This window comes from Pleurodeles waltl, chromosome 1_2, assembly GCF_031143425.1.
Source record: "Pleurodeles waltl isolate 20211129_DDA chromosome 1_2, aPleWal1.hap1.20221129, whole genome shotgun sequence".
NCBI classification, from domain to species: Eukaryota; Metazoa; Chordata; class Amphibia; order Caudata; family Salamandridae; genus Pleurodeles; species Pleurodeles waltl.
The window spans coordinates 470,147,979-470,162,669 of record NC_090437.1 but is presented as its reverse complement, the minus strand read 5'-3'; the positions used below and the strand labels follow the sequence as shown (position 1 = coordinate 470,162,669).

The 14,691-nt window shown below is 42.4% G+C and overlaps 1 protein-coding gene across 1 annotated transcript in view; it reads right to left on the bottom strand.

Annotated features, from left to right (window-relative positions):
- Positions 1–797: 797 nt before the first annotated feature.
- MUSK (muscle associated receptor tyrosine kinase) overlaps positions 798–14,691 on the bottom strand; it is a 595,710-nt gene continuing 581,816 nt past the window's right edge. The window contains exon 17 of the mRNA XM_069240929.1: positions 798–2,560. Coding sequence (XP_069097030.1) covers positions 1,878–2,560 — 683 coding nt within the window. The 3' untranslated portion in view covers positions 798–1,877. The remainder of the gene's footprint in view (positions 2,561–14,691) is intronic.

Genomic DNA, 14,691 nt, shown 5'->3' with positions numbered 1-14,691 from the left:
CTCAAACATGCAGAAGACAGAAAACCAGGATATTGTTCAATATATGTTTTTGAAGTAACTGCGTATGTAATGAGGTATAAATAGCAATTATTAGGACGATAAACACAAAACTATTACCATTGTGACAAAAAATGAGAAACAGATAAAAAGTCCCAACATTATCCACACTAGTGAATCTAAAATCCCTACTTGCACTACTAAAAACTACATGAGAGCAATAGAAGTGTTAGCCCCAATCTGCCTTTACTTGGTTGCTGCCGGGAAGATCCACCCCCATACCTGGATAATGAGAAGGGGGATTGCTTGTTGGGCTGCAGGCTGTTCTCTCAAGTGTTTGGAGCGACAAGACCGAGTCTAGCATGAATGCAACTACATGGTGCAGCATAGGATGGCTGGCTGGAATGTTCCCCTCTAATCTGGTTAGTGGCAGTCTGTTGTTTTATAATAAAATGTGCTGTTGTTCTGAGAACTGTCCTGATGCGATAAAATGTATTTTCTGTGTAGGGTAGACATCGTACTCTTTGGACCAGTAATACTCGGTAAATTATCATATACAGCTTTGTTCAGCATTGGGCTGAGCACAAGATGAAATGTCACGCAAAAGAACTAATAACAAATTCTGGGTGGAAGGGCAACTAATGAAAATAATAAAATAGCACCCCTAAAATAGTAAAATGAACAAAATGAAATGCAATTAGGTGAGCGGGCACAGGCCTCAAACTCTGAGCTACAGTCAATGTGCCTATGCAAAGAGTTAAAATCACCCCATGACAAAAGTATTCAGAATAAATGGCACGATTCAGTTTAAACTTTCAGTATAATTCAGTTTAATCATACACTACATTTGAGCTTTTATGAATCAGGGAGCAGGGCATTTGGTGAGTGCAAAAGAAAAGAAACAATCCACAGCATGATCAAGAGTATTTTTTTCCTAAAAAAATGATGATGGAGGGAAACATAAGAAGGGTCACAACGAAGCGATGTGAAAATACAGGAAGAAATCACACTATTGTAAACAAAATGGAGGTCTAGACCATCATAGCATGCCTGCCAGAGGGATATGCTGAAGATGTAAACAGGGATGTTATTTTAACACGATAAGAAGACACAGAAGTTACAAACTTAGATTAACCAAGGATGAGGGTGGGGTTGCAAGGAGGGGAAGATCACAAGAAAGGCTATACAATAAAATAAAAAAAAGAGTGGACTCACAGAAGGTGTAAGTACGAGATAATGTGGTGCATGAGGAAAGGAAAGCCGAAAGAACCAAACAAAATAAGGTAGCACACCACAATGAAACACTGCCCTTTGTGGCAGTGTGCCTAGCCATACTATGACGTACATACAATGCAACATTGCAGGTGAAAGGTTACATAGGGTTGACCAAAATGGCTAGAGAACCATTTGTTCAGATTGCTTGCTGGTGATTAATTATTAAAATAATAGGTCAGTATTTGGTTTCATTCATTATATGCACAATACATTTACTTCAATTTCAGGCACAGAGCTTGTTGCTGGAGACCCAAGCTAACCTTGGAATCTGTGCTTCCAGTAGGTTGAGGCATTAATAGGCTGGCACTGGCGCCTGGGAAATGGCACCTGAATGCTGCCTTTTTCATTCAGTTCCTCAAGCACGTGCCTGCTCTGCTTTTATGATGCAGCCAGCATCTACATTGAGCCTTTTTTCCCTAAACTCTATGATTTAGTTCAGATTTCTCAGAGCAGGTGTTTACGTAGTGATCCTCTAGACTAGTAGAACGCACTGCTTCAGACTCCAAGGCCTGTGACACCCCCTGTACTTCCACCTGCTTAGCAGAGATGAATTCCTAAACGAGGGTATGGTGACAGGAACGAAAGGCCAAATGCTCTGCAGGACATCAGACATGAATGGCCGACACTGCTCTCTCGTACATCCGCTCCAGAATGCGGTGGATGCAGGCAAAGCTGGGCCTATCACAAGGCATCTTGCTCCAGCATAGGCGCATTAGATTGTAAAGTTCAAGTGGGCAATTATCCGGACAAGAGAGAATGTTTCCATCCCGCACGTAATAGATGACCTCCTCGTGAGCCATGCCATAGTAGGGCTGCATGCCATAGGAGAATATCTCCCACAGGACCACCCCATAGGCCCACACATCGGATTCTGAAGTGTACCGGTTATAGAAGATAGATTCCGGGGGCATCCAGCGGATGGGGATGGCATCGTTCTCATTGGCTTTGTAATAGTCTGCTGAATAGATGTTCCTCGAAAGACCAAAATCTGCAATCTTAACCACCATGTTCTCACCCACCAAGCAATTTCTAGTCGCGAGGTCTCGGTGGACAAACTTGCGCTCAGAGAGGTAAGCCATCCCACCAGCTACTTGTCGGGCAATACACAGCTGGTCAGTGCAAGACAGTGGGCAAGGGTGTGGGTCAGACAGCCGGACCCTTGCAGCAAGGCTGCTGTGGCTCAGGCTGGCGAGGGAACGTGGTGACCGATGACGGAGGTATTCATTCAAATCACCATAGGCCATGTACTCAAACAGCAGACACATAGGCTTCCCAACAGCGCAGACACCTGCAGACAAAAAACAGTCACAATGAGTAAACAGTGTATAGCTAGTAATCCTTTGACCATAGAGGCAATTAATACACCAAGAGCGTGCACAAGTGTGTTTTATAGCCTGGTGAAAGCATTGTTTTCAATGCTGCACAGAAGATTATAAAGGAGAATAGAAGAAGGTTTTTGGTTTGAAATATCAAATAAGTGATAAAAAAAACTACCTACTCTCAATGGCATTGTGGAACAGTGATGAGTATTATAATGGGAATGCATATTGTATATTTAAATGAAGTTGCGATGACGAAGTATTCAAATTGGTTGCCCCTCCCCCCCCCCCCCCCCCACTCCCCCATAGCAGCAATAAATCAGGCAGGTGTCTTGAGGTGAAATACGCACCTTTGACAAACGTGATGTTCTGGCACTCATGAGTTTGAATCCTGGCAAGGTAGACTCAGCCCTTCATATCTGGTAAATTGATTCTATTAAGAAGTAGTAACAACTGCTCTTTACAGTGCTCAGAAATGGCAGTAAATAGTTGGCTATTGTTCCAAAACTGCTGTCAGTAACTGTTGAAAACAATGCTTGTATTAGTTTATTCAGTCGCATGGTGGCACTGGCGCTCCCAGGCAGACCGCGTAGGACCAGCAGCTGAGTAATACTTTGAAAAATTAAAATGTACGTGTGCAGTAGTACCATTATTGTTGAAACTGGGACAACAGGCAGGATCTTTCGGAATTTGATGGGAGTGCATGGCGTGGTTGGGACGGTTTATTTGAGGCTGGGGAGGCATCTGAGCGCGCAGCAGAGGGCAGTGTACACTGCTTGTGAATATAGGTCTTTTCTGGAAAGGAAAAAACTTCTGACGGGAAAGATTGCCTGGTCACTCTAAAGTTATTTGCTAAAAGACTAATTTCCAGTGATCTTCACCTTATGATAGTCAATTCTGATAGCATACAGTTGCGAGGACAGAGAAGGACACTCACATGTGAGAGCAGAGGTGGACAGAGATGCCACCAATAGCCTGGTCTGGATGTGAGTGACTATCCCAACTTCAACACTTTTATTTATTTTTTATAAACACACCTGAGTGTGCCCAGTTTGTTTGGCACTAAAATAAAGTTGTTTTGTTCTACTGATATAAAATCTTGGATTGTTTTTTGCAGTCACAGTCTTGTTACTTCCGGACGTGGGGGAGACATCTCATCTAAATTAAGTAATTCCTTTGCCTGTACGCTGCCAACATATAACAAATGCCAACACATGAAAAACAATCACTGGAAAAGACATTTGATGTTACTTTGCCAATGCTTGTTCAAACCTGTCTTGATTTTGTGAATTTTTACTCTGCCCAATGGCCCAGAGAACTCAAACATAGCTGAAGGATACCACGGATCTACTGGTTCCCTTAAAAGATGTGGAATTTGACCCACAACATGATTTACTCAGGTCTAGACATTCAGAGCCTATAGACGAACCTGCCACAGAATGATACACTCCTTAGTAGACGAAATCCTATACCTTGAAATCCGGGAATAGACACCCCCCCAACATTTTATCTTAGAATGTGCCAGGCTGGCATTGAAAAGGAACTTCGTTGAATTTGAGGACACCCTGTTCTTGCATACCCACGGCACATCCCTGAGGAGCACCTTTAACTTGAGTAAAACAGCCTATGTGCACCAATGTGAAAAACCTGAGCGACGCCAACCCATTAAAAAAAATATATACACACACACACACACAGAGGAGGGTGACCAAGGATCAATTTCCACTCTTCCCATGGCTAAACAACTAACACATCTAAAATTTACACACACTATTACCAACAGGCAACTTCACCTTCCTGCTGGACGCCATACTTTTTCCAGAACGGTGGGGAGTGTAACTATAGGCACATCTGAAGCCATCAGACAAAAACAATTGATCAAAGTTTGACACTTTACATCCTAGTTTATTACGAGAAACGCTCCCATGTGGGCAATTTTTACGGTTATGAACAAATTGAAGCAGAAATATAGGATTTTAATTAGTCAGGCGTAGTTACTCTCTGAGAAACCAACGGAACAAGATAACCAAGTGGAAATAATTCAAAGGACTAGAAAAAGAGCAAGGAATCAAAATAGGGAAGCTCTGTTGGAAACCATATCCAGGGAAGAAGAGGACAAAAGATGTATCCGTGTCACCATATACAACCTGGAATGCAACTAGATTAGGAAAATGATTAATAAGAATTCTCACCTTCTGAGCAGAGGATATTTATCCTTTGAAAAAGCATGCTTTCACATAAGAGGGGGAATAGCCTTAGAGACATCTTGGACCATACCAGAGGGAATGTACCAAAATCCACCACTACCTTGAACCCCAGCCTATGAGAACTTCCAAAGGTCACACTCCATTATGCATTTGGATACTATAGTGTATGCAACCTAACAATGCATACATAAACCATCAGGCTTGGCCCTCAAAACACAATGGACGTTGAAGGGACATACTGACTGCAACTCTTCTCAGTGACATTATATATATATATATATATATATATATATATATATATATATATATATATGATCTGCCTACTGCCAACTCAGGTGCATAGGTATGACCTGTGTAAAAGTAAAAAACTGAATTTGTGAACATCACAGCAATCTATGCTGCAAAGGGAACACCACTTAAATGTCTAATCACTATATTACAAAGGGATACACAGTGCATGACCTCTAATAGGTTGTGGTTGAACAACTCAAGGGGTGGGGACCAAGAATCCTGAGCGTAGGTGATTTGAAAAAGAATAACGCTCGATTTATAGATTATCTTCCCACAGGGATGGGATGAATGGTGAAATCCCGTAGACCTCCTCAACAAATAAACACATGAGTATCAGAACTTTCCTAAGCACTAAATCAAACAATGCATATGAGAATTATTTTATTGAAGGGCTTTTCTACGTTTTAATATTGCACTAGATGGATCATGCGATAGATGAAACATTAACATTAAGGCTGGCCTCATTCCAACAGTAGACATTGTCTGAAGATCATTACCTATTTGCACTATGCTCAACAATACACCAGGACATATTACAATTTTATGATACTCAGTCTTCCCATTATTGGGGCCAATAACACAATATTTTCACCTATGACTGTCTCTATAATGCTCTGAAAGTTTCCTGTTCTCTGTTACTGATGACAGATGTTATCAAAAGACATTTTGCACACCGGGATTATGTAATTGAAACAACTGGCTAGGTGGAACTTGATCGTTTAAAAAAAAATACTAATTAGGGAATGTTTCTATTCCAAACTGACATTGAGCGGTTACAAAATAAACCATGTGTGATGGATACTACGTGTCAGTGATGTCCGTAGTCAAAAGGAGTAAGGACACTGGTCACGTCATACGAAAGTATGAGCACAGATGAGTAAGGAATGTCACCAAACAATCCCAGGTAATATTCTGGAATGAGAGACGCCAATTAGGTGCCAACCTGGAGTGGACATCTGAGGAACTGCTCAACTGAAGGACTGTACTGTCTTTTTACATACATTTTTAATGGATCTAACGTGAAGGTTCTCCAACTCTTTCCCTTATAGTGTTTGACTTAGGGGTCCACTCCCCTCTAATGTCCTATAGGGCACAATGAATGCACCTATTAAGTATGACAGTATGCGCATTTGACCTTGTCTGCATGACGAATGGACACAACTATTATTACAGTCACTATGGATTGAAAGAAGCCTCAATGAATGCGAGCTCTATGGTTTGATACATAAGTGGCAATTATAGTGCACCCTCCTACCATTGAAAATAGTTGTGTGCAGTGTTCACAGCATGCATTTTCATCCGTGGACTACAATATTGTTGTCTCGGTCTTGATCCACAGATATTGACAAAATCTCTCAGTATGGTTTCTATGGGTGGCATGTATGAATGATTGTAACGCACAAGGGAATGTGCATACAAATGATGTGCCTATTCGGAATACATATAACCAAATAGGGTTTAAGTAGGGGTCTTAGAATGGTCCTGAAAAAGGCCAATCGATCAACTAGGCAGTGTTTGTCAGAAACATGAAGAGCCTCAGATGCTGCATACAATTGCCTAGAGGTACCCAAATTGTTCCAAAATTATGTTTGTTTCCGAGTCCACTGGCAAGGTTAAAAGCTAAAGATTATACTCTTGGAGGAGTAAACATTTTTTTAGAACCATTTGGGTATCTCTAGGCAATTTTAGGCTCCGATGTCTTCCCAAAATAACAAGTGCTCCCTTGAAGAATAAGGTGGAGCCTGCCAAGATACCCAGGGAATCTGTGCAAGACCACAATGATGAAGCTTGCCACTAGGATTCCTAGTGGGTGCGAGTTCTTTCAGAAAAAGGAATACCCCTTGAGGGCAGATTATGAGACAGCCAATATCTTTGGAAGTGAGTTCCCTCCCATTTGAGAACCATAATGCTTATTTGTAGGCAGAAATGGTTTGCCTGCAAATACTTGCTGCATGCAGGAATAGTGAGAATGAGGTCAATAGGTCTCTGAAACTGAATTACCTGACTGGAGAGGTCTTACAAGTGGAGGAGAGGTTTGTTAGAGTATTCTGAGTCAGCAGCCAGCAGTGTATCTTTTACATCAGCCGCAAACTACTGGAACAATCAGCACATTTTTCAAGATAATTTTATTTCAAAGAGTGCCATGCCAAGGCAACATTCCAAGTCATTAAGTGGAAGCGTTTATGCACTCACTCCAGCCAGTTATATTTACATACATTTAAAAGGTTGAAGTGGGGTTTGCTGAAGAGAAATGAACGTGTTTTAAATTTTTTTTATTTTCCGTCTGTCACCAAAGAAGTCCACACTCACTTCCTAGAGAGTATTGATATTTTTTGCAGACCTTTAAGTCTATAAAAAGGGCATGCCTTTTAAAGCTGCCTTACTTGTCGGGGAGGTGTTGGATAGAACTGCCCCATGTTACATGCACAGTTAAAATTAATATCAAACTGTGGACATCCCTGGTTTACCGCTGACAAACCACAAATAATAATGAAGTTCAGATGTAAAAGTATCATAACAGATGTAGTGAGCCATGTGGTCCACACTATTGACCCTGATCCTGTGATTATGCAGGTAACCCCACAGCTGTACGTGGCCTTGGGGGAGTTAATAAAAGGGAATGAGACCGCTGGAGTCTCAGCCCACACCAGACACCAGTCTGTCACCATGCATTATTCCCTTGCCAGCACAACATGCAGAGCTGCGCCCCAGGTAATGAGCAGAGAGTGCATATGTTGGTGGCCTGCATGCATCAGAGTAACCATGCACCTGCAAACCCCACCGTACGCCACAGACCAGAGAGGCCCGCACTTGGCAGTCGAGCCTGAGGCCTGTGATGACCACATGGACCAAGGAGTTGCCCATGCAGGAGGCTAGCCTCCGCAGCATCCAGAAGGCCTTGCAACAATAGGTAACAATTCTGCTCCAATCAGGGCTGGAGAACCTGGTGTGCAAGCAGAGGAGCCCCAAGAGTGACACAACTAGTGAGACCTGCACTGTGGATGGGACGATATAACAGTGAGTACCAAGTCCTAATCACTGGGATAACGAGCACACAGTCAAGCTTGCAGGGCAGAGAGGGAACCCTACACACGCACATTGCGCGCAAGACATGCTCGCGCCCCACATCTGCCCATCACAATAGGATACCACCTCAGGATCACTGACAGAATTAAAGAAACAACAATACATAGTGAAAAGAATATGGTGTCAAAAATATCGAGGACCAAAATATGGAGAAGGTAAGTGCAAATAGGTAAGCCAATCTTAACTCCACATCTACGTACCTTGAAGATATACATATCACCAAGGTACATATATATGAAGTTATATACATAGCAAAGCTTTGCTTACCTACATAAATATCCCTTCATGATATTTTGTCCTCTATATTCTTGACATTATTTTTATCTCAGTATTTTTATTTCCAATATTCTGTCTAAATACTGACACCTCTGAAATCTAGATGGTCGATCAAGTCAACATGGTGCAAGGAGCAGCACATGCCCACGCCTAGCCTCACAAATGGTGAGAGCCACACAACCTGGCCAGTGCACTGCCACCATTCAGTGAACTAGCGGACCCATCCACAGCTACATCTTCCTGGAAGACTAAATAGATTAAACAACTATTTCTGAGCAACACAAAAAACAAATGGAACAGTTAAGCGATCCCTTCTCCTCCACTATTCTGGGGAAGGAGTATACACGTTTTTTGAGCATCTCCCAAGGATGTCTCAGACAATGACAATGAAGCAGCAGTATAAGCCCTCAGTGCTCACTTTGACCCTCAAGTCAGCCCAGGCTTTAAGCAGTTCAAGCCACGAGAGCAGTAACAACATGAAAGGGAGTAGATAGACATCTTCTATGCCCTTTTGAGAGAACTACTGAGCACATGGACTAAAGATGATCAACCCAAGGAAAGCAGAGCCCAACACAAACAGGGCTGCAGGTCTGTGACATTAGGAGGCCTCATTCTTTGTCAGCATCCTGATTCTCAAAAGAAAACATGATCTGTCCTGTGCACAAGCCCAGATATAGATCTAACTGTTACATCAAACCAAAGTAACAACCAGTTGGGCAAGCAACTTATAGGTGCCATCAAAACATGGCCAGTCAGGAGACGGGCTGGCCCATGTGACCAAAACAGTGGAGTGCGATGTGGGAACTGCAGGCCGGGAAACTGCCCTGCACAAGGCAAGGACTGCTCCAACTGCACAGAAACTCAGCCACTTTGCAAGGATCTGGAGGAGTGGGCCAAAGGCCCGTAGGTCCAGAGAGAAAATGATATCCACAAAAGCAGCCAGACATCTTGAGCTGGAAGATGATTAACAAAGGGTGTCAAAATCCCAATTTCCGTGGGACCAAGACGGCCAGGAATAGATAGGTTCAGAGAATGAAGAATTATTCATTGATTCATACACAGCACATATGAAACTGGACCACAGGACACAATTTGTGCAGTAGCAATAGTGGGGAAAAAACAGTCATGGCCCTAATCAATACAGGGGCATCTGTGAATGTGATGAGAAAAATGTAATACACATAACTGAAACACAAGCCAACCTTCACACCTAGTAAAATGAAAATCTAAGCTTAAGGAAGCAGGCATCTGCTCCCACTACTAGGTGTGATGGATGTCATAGTACAAAAGGGAGACACAAGCCAAGTTCCACATTGTCAAGGGAGGATAAAAAAAAAACCCTGCTAGGATATAACACATCCGAAGACCTGGGCTTACTGATCTTCTCAAGGGCAGTCCAAGCCACCCAAGTAGACAAGAGCATAGCCCAACTCAGTGACCTCTTCTGAGGGTTTGAGTGCCTAAAAGGACCACCAGTGAAGCTATACATCAACAAGTTGGTGAAGCCCGTGGCCCTCTGGCTCAGAAGTGTGACATTTCATCTATGGCCACTTGTGGAACAGGAGCTATAGAAACTAGAGAGAGTTAATGCCATCAAAAATGTATCAGGCCCCTCTATATGGATGTCTCCACTGTCATAACAGAAAAGTCACAGGCATCATTAGGCTATGCATCAACATGCGCCTGCCCAATAGGTCAATCAAGAGAAAGACATCGCTCCACTATGAGTGATATAAGAGCCATCTTAAATGGAGCCAGATGTTTTTCAAAACTAAACCTGAATGCAGGCTGTCATCGGCTACATCTGGACAAGGATAGTCAATATATAACTCGTTTTTCAACAAACCTTAGCCCAAGAAGATACAATTGCCTTAACTTTTGAATCTCATCGGCTGCTGAAGTATCCCAGAGCACCATTTGTGGGATGCTTTCTGCCCTTTAAGATGTAATGTACATAAGCAATGACATCCTCATCTCCTTCACAACCAACCATTGAGGGCAATCACTGCCTGCTGCAGGCAATGCTATGATGCTAACACTCCTCTGAGAAAAATGCTCTTTCTTTTAAAAAAAACAAGATCAAATTCTTCACCTATGTCTTCAACAAATAAAGCCTTCAAGCAGATTCCTTAATATCACAAACAATCCAACGAGCTTCAGTGCCCAATCATACCACTAAGGTATGCAGCTTCTTTGTGATGGCCACTCACCGTTTCCAGTGCATCCCCATACTAGTGACACTAGTGGGTCCACTCTGTAGTCTCAAGAAAGCTGATGTGCAGTTGGTATAGGGGACCAAAGAAGCTGGTGGATTTGAGGGTGTCAAGGTGCTGCCTGATGGAGCCAACATGGCAGAGTTCAATCATGAAAAAAACAACAGAGCTAATCATAGATGCAAGCCTTTCAGGCCTTGACACAGTGCTAGCCCAACAAAGAGAATTAGGTCATTGGGCTCCATTCACATTTGCTAGCCAATCACTAACAACCAAATAGACCCACTATGCCGAAAATGAGAGGGAAACCTTAGCGATAAAATGGGTCAGTGGCTATTTACAACCATATCTGAGCAGGAATCTGTTCAGATTAATTACCAACCATCAGCCACTGATTTCTCTGTTGAAAGGGTCAGCATTACAACCTTCCCTTCAGATTGATTGATGGGCAGTGCAACTCCAACAATATCAGTTCGCTGCCATTTATAGACCAGGAGCAAGAACTCCGGAGGACTTTCAATCTCTTCACTCTATAGCCCTTGATGAAGTACCCACTACTGAGGACCACCAAAATGAAGAAAATGTCAAGCTGCAGGTCCAAAGGCACTGTTTATCCCAGAACAGCAGAAGATGAATGTACGGATGGGGAAGATGTTCCTGCAGAATGCCAATCTGTGGAGGAACCATGACGAGAACAGGCAGACATAGATGTTGAAGTTAAGGCATGAACTGAGTGTCACACAAGACGCACTTCTGCTGCAGGGTGATGGCCCATACCTAGCCAATGTGGGAAATAATCAGTTCTTTACAATGCATTGGTGGACACCACACGACACAACATGCTTTTCTCCATGGGCTTTGATCCTGAGAAGTCAGAGAAGTGACACAATCTCCACTTACCCCCGAGTGGGAAGCACCTGCATATGACCCAGCAGGCATGCAAGAACGGAGACAGAGAAACATCAACAGGGCAAGCTGTAAAAGGAAAGCCTGCATCACACAGCTTGTCCCGGGAGACCAGATGCTACTCCAAGACCAGTGCCTTGGGTGGAAGCTCAGAACATCTTATGAGAGGGTAACAGGCTTTCCCCACTACTAAAGAAACAATGGAAACTGAATGTGTGGTGATGAGACCATTGCCCAAAATGTGTTGCGCCATTGTCGAAAGAAGAACCAGGGTGGAAGAGCACAGCACATTCATGGACTCACGAAATGGAAACCAATAAAGTCTCCAGAGAACACTGCAATAATGTCAAACAATGCTGAACTACAGACCAAAAACCAGAGTGAGTGTCTGACCGATAGACGAGCATTCCTACATAAATAGGAGACATCGGGAAACATATATATATATATACATATATACACACATATATATAGATATATATATATATATATATCCCGCAAAACTGGGAACCAACACCTCTCAGAGAAAAATATATAGTTCTGTGCAGGGGGGCGCATGATACTACCCCCAGAGCCCCAGGAACCACCACCCCCAGTGCTAAAATACATTAATGAGGGGGCATCCATTTCGGCCCCCCGGGGACCACCACCTCCCCAGGGCAATACTCTGAGGGATGCAGCATGGACCCCTTAGAGGTGCCAATGATGGCCCTGGGGACCGCCAGGGCCAACTCCTGCTGTGTCCCGGGGTGGCCAGCACACGCCCTAAGGTAACTATAACTCATGCCCTCGCAATGCATTGCCAATTACCCTACAAGTTATAGCACTCATGACATCTTTGATAATATCATTGATAATGTTACTGTAACATCTGCAGTAAAATTATTGATCAGATAATTGTGCATGGTGGGGGCGTGAGTTATAGTTATTTCAAGTAACTAACTCACACCATAAGGTACCTATAACAGGTTAATTTCTGTGGTTTTGTATGTTTAAAATGTGAGCCTAACAATAACGTCCCTGTAACCTTTGGCTTTTTTGGTGGAAAAAATATTTATGTATATATACACACACACTACTGTTTTTTGCCAATAACTTGGGCACCGTTTGATGAATTTTCACAAATTTTCAAAATTCGTATGTTAATTTGCTTAGCTAGTGTCTTAAAAGTTTCAGAGTAATCCATCAAGCAGAGCTGATAACAAGGGTGGGGGGTGGGCGGGGTTGCAAACACGTTTTCCCAATGCAATTTCTCATAGTGATTTTGAACATAACTACAGGCCGAACCGCTGAACAAAATTACACCAAATCTGGCAGAAAGCTAAATCGTGCTCTTTTTGTTATTTGATGTAAATCTGTTCAGTAGTTTTTGTGATCTGAAGAAAATAAATATAGATAGCTACGGACACAGATCCACTGTGGAGCCAACAATTTCCATAGGAAAAGCGTTTTTTGACTTGGCTCTATCTTTGGTGCAATTTGTATGAATCTTCAGGAAAATTTCCATAAAAAGTGTCTCTTTGGATTTTGCTGTGCATGGAAATATTAGGGGTGATCCCTTAAGCGGGGGCTGAGAAAAGGGGGGTGGGTAAAAAAAAAGTGTCTTTCCTATGTTAATTCCACGGAGACTTTAGACACGACTGCAGCCCGAACCGCTGAACAAAATTACACCAACATTAGTAGAAAGGTAGCTCTTGGTCCAGAAATCATGTTTTTTGTTATTTGGTGTAAATCCATTCAGTAGTTTTTGAGATATTAAAGTAAATCTAAATTTGGATATCTAGGTGAAGCTTAAGCACAGATCTCATGGTGAGATCTGACTGGCTGTCAGCACTTCAACCAGAAGGTGATGGCAGCCATCTTGGGATCAATATACATGACAGCACCCCACTGAAATGCACTGCAGTGACTGGCAGGTTTTGAGGATCACAAAAAGGAGAACGTATAAAGGGTGATAACAGACTTTTTTATATAAATCATTTGTTGCTACTGTGTTTTTACTCTGTGAAAAAGCATTCTGCTGGGATTTCATTAATCATGTTTGAGAGAAAACAGTTTTCTCACGGTTCTCCCATAGAGGTTATGAAAGGTGCCCCCAAAGCTAAAATAAGAGCATATTTTCTGTAAATTCACACTATCTTTCTCAGCTATATGAGAATGGAGTCTGACATTCTCAGTAAAATATGTACTTCCAACAGGGGCAGCCTGTCAGTTGATTCCCTTGTGTTCTACTGCAGCCTCCCAGAGTGTTCTAAAGAACACCTAGAGCACTAACAGTCTTATTTATGACAAACGTGTGGCACATCTGAAGCCATCTTGATTGAGTCAATGTGATAAAACTTAAAACATTTATTTTAGAAAGAAGCAAAATGAGGGGATTCAGTATGTCATGGAGATTAAAACATTCTGACATGTAGACTGAAACAAGCACCTTCAGCACCAGCATTAGATTGCCAGTTAACTCCCTGGTGATCAGCAGTTTACCACAGTGTTCTAATAAGCGACTAGAGTGCTAACATTCTGAAATTATGCCAAAAGTGTGGCACATCTGACCCCCATCTTGATGGAATCGAAGTAGAAAACTGAAAGCATTTCCTACTGAGGCTACTGCAGTAAATGTGAACTTCATAACAAATAAGTTTCCCAGAGTGATCAAAGAAAACAGAGTTCAAATGTAGCAGACATTTCACCCAAATGAAGCCCACATAAAGCCCCATGACATACATTTGTCATTCTTTTCTTTTTCTATTTAAATAAAAACATTTAAAGCAGCTCCCTGCTTGCAGGAGCAATGCCGGCTCCTGCAGGAGACGGCTTGGACTGCGAAGGCCTTGAGGCTCCCCCGCGGTCCCCCCAAAAAATTGAAAAATAAAATAAAACAAAATATTCAAAGTGGAACTGCATATTTGTAGTTCCACCTTGAAATATATCTGATGAAGATCCTTGGGGAAAACCACATTGGCAAAGTTACAAACACCAGGTTACTGGAGACATTAACTTAACATCCTTTACACAGCTGTAGTGTAGTTGGTGCACTATACAATTACCCAAGGAGGTAGCACTCACTAATTAGCCAATGGAAAGTATTCCAGTTGTGTAGACATTTTTTCAGAAAACAGT